The sequence below is a fragment of the Nematolebias whitei genome, chromosome 1 (genome assembly GCF_014905685.2).
Source record: "Nematolebias whitei isolate Nwh7 chromosome 1, NemWhi1, whole genome shotgun sequence".
NCBI lineage: Eukaryota > Metazoa > Chordata > Actinopteri > Cyprinodontiformes > Rivulidae > Nematolebias > Nematolebias whitei.
This window is the reverse complement of record NC_056498.1, coordinates 16,974,395-16,985,305: the sequence shown is the minus strand read 5'-3', so window position 1 is coordinate 16,985,305 and position 10,911 is coordinate 16,974,395. Positions and strand designations below refer to the sequence as shown.

At 40.3% G+C, this 10,911-nt stretch overlaps 1 protein-coding gene across 3 annotated transcripts in view; it reads left to right on the top strand.

The window, feature by feature from the left end:
• The first annotated feature begins 2,348 nt into the window (after positions 1-2,348).
• The window catches only part of supt16h (SPT16 homolog, facilitates chromatin remodeling subunit), a 32,668-nt gene continuing 24,105 nt past the window's right edge, over positions 2,349-10,911 (top strand). For 2 of the 3 annotated variants that reach the window (XM_037675453.1, XM_037675437.1), the window contains exons 1-6: positions 2,349-2,693; positions 5,013-5,105; positions 5,556-5,726; positions 7,496-7,648; positions 7,728-7,874; positions 9,493-9,644. In XM_037675453.1, the coding sequence (XP_037531381.1) occupies positions 2,628-2,693; positions 5,013-5,105; positions 5,556-5,726; positions 7,496-7,648; positions 7,728-7,874; positions 9,493-9,644 (782 nt within the window). In that variant the 5' untranslated portion in view covers positions 2,349-2,627. The remainder of the gene's footprint in view (positions 2,694-5,012; positions 5,106-5,555; positions 5,727-7,495; positions 7,649-7,727; positions 7,875-9,492; positions 9,645-10,911) is intronic. The other variant, XM_037675445.1, reaches the window with a different exon arrangement.

Sequence of the window (10,911 nt, the reverse complement as noted above, 5' to 3'; positions counted from 1 at the left end):
ATGCAACAGCGAGACCTCCCGTGCACGCTCGCTTCACTCAGCTGTTGCAGGAGGAGGAACGCTGGAGAGCTAGCGGCTCCAACCGTGATGGATGGCGCCGTGCCGCCCAGGCGAAATGAAGCTGTTTTAACCATTAAATAAATGCGACTTATACGCCAAAGCGACTTACATGTTTTTTTCTTCTTCGTGATGTTTTTCTTTTTACTGCTGCAACTTATATGCAGGAAAATACGGTATTACACAACCATCAAATGAAGGTTGTTCCCTTGAGGTGCGAACATCTCTCTCATTCTTCCTGCTACATGTAAACTTTAAATACGTGCTGCATCTTCTGCTTCATGAGGAAACTTGTCCCTGAAGAATAAATAAATGTTGGGATGACGAACAGCTTTGACAGCATCACTTACTGAACGCAGAGTCCGGCTGAAAAGTGTTTTTACATGATCAATTAGAGAATCACTGGTTGGCTGACTATTCAAACAGCTGTTCCCAGTCTGAGGAAGTGGAAGTCTACTGGAGATATCCTGGAAATGTTTTTAATCATGAAATAAAATATTTTATGTTGCAATATAAATTTGAGATTTTGCATTTTCGTCACAATGTTGGGGTTGTCACTCTTGCTGTTTTTTTTTTCTATTTTCAAAATGCGTTAATTTGAAATATTTAGGTTTTTTTTAATACTGTAAATGATCAAAGCCTGATTATCTCACATACTGCAAAGGTGGTATTTTGTACTACCCAGCAACTTTAAAGGGTGTGTAAAATACACCTTACACAACATGCATGTTGATTTGAGACCCGACTGTTGAGTAATGAGGAGAAACACACACCCCATGATATTTCTTCTGTTTAGTCGCTTTACATCTGGAATTTAAAATGAATGTTGCACCAAGGTTCTTGTCATTCACATTACATGTGGTACATGAGGTGGAACGAAATTGTGTACTCGTAGTCCCAGTTGCACCCAAAATTAGCAAAATATAAAGTATGAAAAGAAACTGTTTACAAGAATCTAAGATGTACACTAAACGATAATGATATAATACGGTGTATTTAAACAGCAGCCTGAACATGAGTTTGTTGTGAGCAGATGGTTTGTTTCCCAACTTCTACAACTTTCAGTTTGAAGACGCAAAGTGTGAAACGAGGAATAAGGAAAAAAAAATAACTTGAGCATGTGTCCAACAGTCTTCAGATCTAATCTGACCTCAAACCCTGTTTGACTGAGTTCTGGGCTCAGATTGGACCAGTCCAGGGCATGCAACTGTTCCTCCTTAAACCACAGGAGTGTCCCATGTCAGGGGAATTTAGGTAAAGGTTAATGGATGTTTATCACGGCTAATGTTAAATTAATGTTGAACCATGTGTGTGAGGTCAGAGTTCTTTTTCGCTCTCAGAGAGGAGCCTGCAGGCACCTGATGCCTCCGAGTCTAGGAGGCCGAGGTCATCGTGCCAATAAGCGTGTATAAAAAACTCAGTACCACTTTACAGTAAGGATCCCCTTATACAGTAGATGGCTAATAAATAGTTTATAGACAGGTTAATAATTCATATAAACACTTTATAAATCATTAATAACTGCTTATTATGCCTTAAGGGTGATAGAGAAACAAAACTGAGGTTTCTTGCCAAATCTGTTCACCTATACATTTCATCTAGAGTTGTTATATTAAATATTTCAGACTACGTTATCTTGTGAGCACAATAAGTATTTGTAAACCTAATTTTTTGGGGATATACTAGTTATAGATTCTTATAATCTAGTGATAAAGTACAATATTATATGCTAAAGAAATAAGTTTACAAATACTTATTGTGCTTACAAGGTAGTAACTTAGTCGTATCAGTGTGGTTAGATGTTAATAACCCTATTTTTCCCTTATAATTTATATACATGAATACAAAATAATGTATTGAAATGTCTTAAATCCCACATTTAAACAACATGGCTCGTTCTCTTCCTTACATCAGATCAAATTAGTTTTAACTGCGGTCACTACCAGAGTCGCTACCAGTAGTTATCGCGAGAAATCGCGAGATTTACGTCACCAGAGACATTTTGATGATGGTGGCGGGAAAAATCCCACCAAGCCACAGCGGCGGGAAAAGCAAGCGTGGTGAAACGAACAGCAGGGGTCGCTGTTGTGCAGCGTAAATTAAAATGCGCCACTCAAACACACAAAATGAAAAAATTAAAAGTACAAAAAAAATTACATTAAAATTAATAAAATCACAACGCACCTATATTTTTGATTATTGCTTTTGAAACAATGTAGATAAAATAATAAAAAGTTGTAGTCGAGGAACATTAGTATGCAATTAATATTTATGATAAATACGTTCAACTCAGAATGGGGGGGAGGGATGAGAGGCACGGGAGGAAGCGAGGGAGGGACAGCCCTTAATTAAAGCATCGTGGCGTGTGTATGGTAAAACCAGAGGGATAATTTACGTTTTATTGATATTTTAAGTATTAAGTGTTTTTACTCAGTGACAGGATAACAGCATCTCGGTGTGTGGGCCCTCAGCAGGCGGGTTGTTGTAGCTGACTCCTCGTCATTGCTGAGTGTCCGGCCTGCTGAGAGGCGAAGCCGGGAGCTGGACTCTGATCCAACTGGGACTTCGCCATGGCGGTAAACCTGGACAAGGAAGCCTACTACCGCCGCATCAAGAGACTGTACAGCAACTGGAAGGTGAATGTTGTTTGTCGGAGTGGGGGAGTCCGCTGGAGCTTCATCATGTAAAGAAGTTAGCTGCTGGAGCGCGTTAAAGTTAGCCGCGTTTTTTCTCCTGTGGAGTTGACGCGTTCACACAGCGCAGAAAACCACGAGGAACAAACACCACTTTGTACGAGTTGAAGTATTTTAATCGCTGTATTTCATGTCACTGCGTGAAGGATATTCCTGTAGTACCAGTTAAAAAAGCCAGCAGCTACCTCATGTTAGCTTGTCGGTCTCCTTTAGCTTGAAGCTAGCGAACTAGCCAAACGCTGGCTCCGCCGTGATGCTAAACTCTGCTCACTTGGTGAATGAGTTGTCATAACGAAGTCTTAACGAATTCAGTCTTCACCTAGATTATTGTGACATCGACTCAGCTGCCACAGTGTCAGTTTCTGTCTGTCTGCACTGACTTCCTGCGGTGGCTACATGCTAATGCTAGCTACATTAGCATGAGAATAGCTCTAGCATCACAGTAACATGTGCAGCATTCCTCTGTAGTTTCTGGAAAAACTATTCATTTTATTAACTTTGTTTAATCACTTATTGTCACCTCACGAGCGTTTTGTCAAGAGGTTGTTTCACAGAAAGTTGTAGCTTTAGGGTTTTTCTCGTCCTCGAGTAGAATAGCCACAATACTGTTTGATGTATATTTAAACAGAAAGCCTAAAGCACTTAAAGAGCCGACTTTAACCAGGACTTAACTTTCAATACCACTATCAGCATTGATGGTATGATGGTGACAGCACTGATCACTGGTGCACCATCAGTTAGGACAAATTAACACACAATGAACGATAAACAAGCCTTGTGACTTCCAGTGTCTTTATTCATGACGGCTGCTCAGTGTCAATCTGACATTGTAGTTTTGAATGAAGGCATCCCTTTTTTGTATGTGGCTCTTATTAACTCAAAGCAATGGGCACACTTTACTACTGCCTTCGTCATACATATTATCATCATCTTTGATATCTTTAGTTTGTTGTGATGAACTTGAAGGGTGTTGGATGTTTTGGTCCCGTAACACTTTTGCAGGACTCACTTTATACTAAACTTTGGTGTGTACAACAAAACAGAGCTGCCTGCCAGGTGTCTTGTCGTTTCCATGCACCCGTCTAACCATTTCCCTTTACCTTGCTTGGTCCTGTTCAGGGTCCTGTGAGTTGGTGTTTATCTCCAGCAGTCATTGTGTGAGAGGCAGGGGAAACCCTGGACATGTCAGAGGTCCATCACAGTCTCATACTTGTTGTTCTTTATGGGTTTGGACTGTTGAAGCACCTTGCAATTTGATCATAAAACATTGTTAATGCATTCAAATGAAGTTGAAACAAATGACTCTGTACATAACTCATTTATTCATTCATTCACTCATTCAACCTTTATTTAAACAGATAAATCACATTGAGCCTCGAAGACTCATTTACAAGCGAGATCTGTTTGGACAGGACCTGTTTATATAGTTTCATTCCCAATAAAAAGTACACAGCATGTCAAAAAGCTGTGTACTTGAACTCTAACTTAACATTGAAAAGGCCATAGAAAAGCTAATGACATTAACAGTGTTTATCAATGTAATTTATACACGGTGCCAACGTTTCAATCACTGTTTTGTCGGCCGTGCTATAACTTCATTATTTACAAACTTACTTCAAGGTTTAACAAAGAAAATATAAAAAAGACACAAACATATTAATATCAGAACTTGGTACACAATTAAGTACATGCAAACACAAAACGGTAATGCCCGAGTACAATACGTGGGTACAACAGGCTTATTGGTATTTTCAACATTTCCCCATGTTGTACTTAACAGTACCATTATGTACTTAATGTATTTCTGTCTTTGTCTCTGCTTAAGCCCCGTGTCCACTGTAGCAGGTGCTTTGCAATGAGTTCACACCTCCCATCCACAATAAATACTGTTTTGGGAAAATGTTTAAAAAGAGACCCATGGCAGACATCTTCATTTTGTACTTGCAATGTAATGGGTGCATAGTAGTCAAAAGTACAAAGTGGTAAAGGTACAACTTAAACAGAATTTGTTACAACAAAGTAAAAGGACCTGAACCAATTAGTTAGGCTTCATGAGTTTGTTCTGCTGTGACGCTTTCAGGGCTTTGGCGTTCTTTTCCTGACACGTTCACAGTGTAGTCAGGGCTCTGTGGACCAAGTAATGTCTTGATGTATCGAGCTGCGTCTGCCTTGTCATGTTACACTGTCTGATTTTTTTTTTTTTTGAATGTCCAGAGGACCAGATTGAACTTTATTGGATGTCTGATTTTATGTCGTTTCTAGAAAGGAGAGGACGAGTTCGGTAAAGTCGACGCCATTGTTGTGTCTGTTGGAGTGGACGAAGAAATTGTGTACGCCAAATCTACAGCCATACAGGTTGGTACATGCATGATGACATCACAGAGTGCACCGAGTTCAGGTCTGCATTCAGTCACTGCGTGATTTGAGGCCTCTAGGTCATTTTGACCCAGAGAAGCAGGAGGATCAAAGATGGTTTCCTACAAAAACAAAGTGTTTTAACATCTAATTTTATTATTTATCTTTTACACCACAGCTTTGTGCAAAGCCATGTTTAATATGAGCTATAAACGCTGCAGTTTAGCCATAACCCACAAATCTTGATTTAGCTGAATATGTTCAAGTACGGATAGTTAAAATTGCACAAAGTATGCAAAAGTAGATTTGTTGGGGTAAAAAAAAAAAAAAACTTAAAAAAGGAGACGATAGTATGAAAGCTGACTCTGCGGTCATACTCGTTAAAGCTGGACGTCCACTCCTCCAGGTTTGTGCGCTCACTGCTCGTGTGTGTTGCTTCTTCCTCCTCAGACCTGGCTGTTCGGCTACGAGTTGACGGACACCATCGTCGTGTTTTGTGACACGAAAATCATTTTCCTCGCCAGCAAGAAGAAGGTGGATTTCCTCCGACAGGTGGCCGTGACTAAAGGCAACGAGAATGCCAACGGTGTGCCGCCCATCACGCTGCTCACCAGAGAAAAGGTACCGGAGCTGTTGCTGTGCTCAGTTACCCACTGAAAACAAATGGGAGGGTGCGATGGTCCAGAAGAGGAGCCGCTTTGTCATTAGTCGTTCCTTGTTGTATGAGATCACGCACGATGTCATTTATGAGGTTTAACCAAGATACTTCTTGTCATAAGCGGATCCTAATCTAACACACTCACAGTAAAGGTGCCGGCAACATGATTTATTTTAAACAATACTTTTTCTTTTATCAGGAACTGTGTGTTGAATGACTTTAACGCTCAGGAGACCAAACATGCACATTCTGTTAATTTGCTTGTTTTTGATTCTCAATACGTCAATCAGTTTAAAGAGCATGAAACTTGGCCAGAATTTGTTTTTTAATATTGTTTTTTTTTTTTTTTTTTTTTTTTTTTTTTTTTTTTTTTTTATTAATTTCATGACCACCTCCAGTGCAAGGTCTTTACCCTAAGGCTCCATTTGGTCCCATTGACTCCCATTATAAGCACATATTTCGTGCACTGAAATCCTGACATATCACAATGCATTTTTCATGAATATCTAATAAATCTAAGCCTCTACCTTGAAAATAAAGTGATAGCAGGTTTTAGTTGTGATGACCCCCAACCCCACAGGGGCTTCAGACCTTCGTTACAGTTTCATTGGAGGTCTGGTTTTCTTATCTTGCAAAAGGCATGGAGGTAAAAAAAATCAGCCGATTGGTTCAAAAATGATCTTGGTGTGTCGGGACTGATATAAAAGAGTGGCGTGAACGTTGCTGAGAACATGTTTGTGTGAAATTTGAGTCTCCAAAGGCCAAATGGACTCTGTCTTCCCCCCCGATCGAGAGCCTCCTTGCTCTAGTTGGATACACGGTGTAACATGTTTACGCAGGTGCATGGTTTGAAGTATACCAGAGTAGTTTGCAGCCATTTCTCCAGCAGACGGCTTCGAGGAGAAGTCTGTAGTGTAGAGGAAGCACGGCTGCAGTTTTGTGGTCCTGTGAGCAGAATGAGGAAGATGATGGGGACAGTGAAGATTCCTGTGAGGGCCAGGAGGGATCAGGGGAGGAATTCCTTCCAGTCACAGTCGGGTCTTGCCAAATATTCCTCTTTGCAACATAATTTAGAAACTATTTCATGTTTTGTGTTTACCAGAGGGGGAAAAATATCGTGTTTTTCTGTGACAACAATGGTATGAAATATGCTGGTGAAGATTCTCAGTCATCCAGGACATGATGAATTCAAAAAGCGTTCAATGTTGTTTTTGTATTGAACGCTTTTTGAATGGTATGAAATGTGTATAAAATCTGGATGTCAGTGCTCCAAACAATAATAATTCATCTAAATTACTGTTAACATTTATTGACCTAGTCAAGATGGTAATAACCTCACGCCAAATATTCCACTTTGCACCTCCAGTTTTGGAAAATATTGCATAATTTGTGGCGTTCCCATTACAAAACAATATATCTGTTTATTTGTTGACCAAAGTTATAAAAATGAAAAAGAAAACCTCTATAGTTTGGTCAGAGTTTGTTCAATATTTGATGCAGTGAAAGTTAAAACTATACATTGGATCTTTTGTGAGAGGGCTCTTTTTGGACCCAAATGGTGTACAATAATTTTAAAGGTGCTCAAAGGGTTAATTAGACGGATCACTCTTAGAATGCTCTACGGGTTCTGTAGACTTGTTTTTTATTTTTCATCTGGATTCTTGTGCTCTGCCCTCGGTACAAAGTCCTCATGAATCCTGTTTTGACGACTTGTCTGTTCCACGGCCCTTAGAACGAAAGCAACAAGGCCAACTTCGACAAGATGATTGAGGCCATCAAGGGCAGCAAGGAGGGGAAGACGGTGGGGGTGTTCAGCAAAGACAAGTTCCCTGGAGACTACATGAAGAGCTGGAACAGCGCTCTGTCCTCAGAGGGACTCGAGAGGGTAAGAAACGGTTCAGCAAGATGATCTTTGAGAGACTCGAGCGCCCTCCTGTTTCTGTTGAACACTTGGTGTTGTGCAGGTGGACATCAGCGCCGTGGTCGCCTACACGATGGCGGTGAAGGAGGACGGGGAGCTAAACCTCATGAAGAAGGCGGCGTCCATCACCAGTGACGTCTACTCCAAGTTCTTCAAGGAGAAGGTCATGGAGATCGTTGACGCCGACGAGGTCAGAGTTCGTTCTGAATGGTCGTGTTGTCTTCTCTGCTTTAATTAGGGATGCACCGAGCCACTTTTTTATTTCCGATCCCGATACCTAAATCTGAATATCAGCCGATACGATCCACTTCTGATATCATCATGATCATCACTGATTTTATATGAGGCTGTAATAATCTCCTCTCAAGTACAATTTGTACAAATATATGATGCATGTCCAAAAAGTCAACTTGAGGTAAGTTTTATTAATGTTGGATAAGTTTTAAAGTTAGAATTAAATTCTGCTAACACAAAACATGTTTGTTTATTCCTAGCTTTAAAGTGGATATTAAAGTGATTAATTTAAGTGATTGTTTAAAGTTATTTTATATTTTTTAAATAAGGGGCAGATATAAGAATTTTCTCCTTTCTAGACTCTCTTCATTCAATATTTTCTTTTTGATGAATTTGTTTGTTCTTTTTAAATGAACAAATTAAAATAAAATGTTAAATGTCTTCAAACATCTGATAAGTTCACGGCATAAACCAACAGACATGTTCCTGTTTTTGGTATTTTACATCACTTTATAATGTAGCTGTTTTTGTTTAGTTTTTTTAAATGTATATATAATTTTCAAATCATATGTTTTTTTTTTTGTTTTTCTATGATTGTGTACTGTTGTACTGATAAATATCTCCTGCAGGGTAAACTATATCTTGGCTGAAAGTATCAAGTTGAGAAATCCTTTGTTTTCTACAACTGATCGTGGTTGATCATTAATTATGAAGTTTAGCAACTTCTCTGTAAACATTCGAGCTCCGTGGTTTCAGCGATGTCTTCTTCTTGTTCAGTCCGAAGCAGGCAGTCTGATTTGGTGCAGCCAAAGTCTCAGTGTGTCCCTCCTCAGAGACGGGCAGACTGAGCGGGGCAGATTGGACGCGGCTGGCGGGGTCGAGTCGCCTGTTGTAGGTTGAGCAAAGAGCAGCGCCTCGCTGAAGACACGGAGCTCGAATGTCCATCGTAAAACTAACTTTACCGCGGTTTAATGTGGCGCTATGGCTCTGCAGACATTGCATGTTGCTGTCAAGCTTTGTGATGTTTCTAGTGTAAAATACTTCCACACAGCGGACATGTTTAGATGAAAAGTTGGTTAGCTGTTAGCCACAGTGATGCTAACTCAGCTCTCACGTTGTAGCAGGCTGCAAACTATGAAATGGATTTCCTGAATGTGAGGCGGGTCTTATTACTCTGGGTTCATGAGACACGCCGCCGTTCAGGAAATCCATCCCATAGTTTGAAACCAACATGGATCGTGGATCAGAAATATCGGCAGGTGGATCGGAAAAACCCGATAGGTAAATTATGCTGGTATCAGAGGCCGATACTGGATCGGATCGGCCCCATCCCTACATTTAATCTGTCATAATACACTTTAAACATGTAAAGCTGAGCGTGTTTACAGACTCTGTTTCTAAGCAGTGCTTTGAGAGTTTTGTCACAAGTTTGTTCTTCCATTCAGTAAAATGTTGTAAAAGTGACAGGAGCCTTCAGTGCTGCTCCCACGTGTTTGAAGTTCTCCGTTTGTGTCATAAATACTGAAACCGTCCTTTCAGAGACCAACGTCTGTCGTTTTGATTCTCCCCCACAGAAAGTGCGTCACAGCAAACTGGCCGAGTCGGTGGAGAAGGCCATCGAGGAGAAGAAGTACCTGGGCGGTGCTGACCCGTCCACGGTGGAGATGTGTTATCCTCCCATCATTCAGAGCGGCGGCAACTACAGCCTCAAGTTCAGCGTGGTCAGGTAGCTCCCGTTGTCTCCGCAGAGGCGCACACGCTTCTCTTGTTTGATTTTGGGCGGCTGTGGCTGAGTGGTTAGAGCAGTCGTCCTCCACTGCAAGAGTTGGGGGTTCGATTCCACCAGCAGTCACATGCTGAAGTGTCCCTGGGCAAGACACTGAACCCCTCGTTGTCTCCGATGTGTGTCCCATCGGGTATGAATGTGATAAAGCTCTGATTAGTCTTTGTATAGATCTAGTAGAGTGCTGCATGAATGGGTAAATGAGGGCACAGATTGTTGTGTAAAGAGCTTTGAGTATCTTGATCAGATAAAAAGGTGATGTATAAGTACATTTACCTTTTTGTAGCAGTACTTGCTGGGCCTCGAATAGTTTTCTGAAAGCGATGAAGCTGCAGCTCAAAAGTCAAAAGATTTTTGTCTCAGTAAATAAAAATAGAACTTCATGAAGCTAGAACTGGGGGGTCATTTATCATGCACCCACATGTATAGAAAAGTTTCTCTTTATTCTTTTTGCAAAGTGTTCAGTCAGGTAAAATAAACATTTGTCATAAAAATGTTCTTTGTTTTTATTTGTAACGGGACCTCAGTTGAAATCTTTGCTGCAGAAACACTAAAACTTTGAACAGCCTTTTTAAAAGCACCACTTGAATCAGCTTCAATGCAACAATGGTAGATGTTTGAACTGATGAGCGCGTTGCTGAAAAAGGTTTCGCTGTAAACCAGCAGAGTAAAAGCTACTGAACTTTTAGTAAAGACATCGTACTGATGAATCAGTGCTCCCTTGTAAAAACATTTCAAATAAATACTTGAGGCTTCACTGTAGTAGCTTTTGTTGCTCTTTGTTTGACGTTTGTGATCAATCAGCTAATCACACAGAGCACTGCAGAAAATGCTGATCAGCCCTTCAGTTTTATTTAAGAGATTATATAATGTTGCCTTTCTTAAGCCAAACTTTGTCTTAAAACTGTTTCAGTGTCACAGAATCTTACTTGGATTTGAAATGAATAAGTCTTCACTGGTTGTGTGAGTGAGCTAATGTGACGAGAAGAACGTGCTGCATCCTAATTACTTAAGATTTGTAGTTTTTGTCAATGTTTTCAAGTGACAAAGCAGATTTTTTTTTTTAAATATATAATTTAGAAATGCACAACTTAACATCCAAAGATGCTTCAGGGCTTCTCGTCTCTCAGCCATTAAAGGATAAATCAGACACTTAGACTAAATCAGGTCTTTTTGTGTTTTTGTAAAACTGTCCTGCCAAGATCCAACA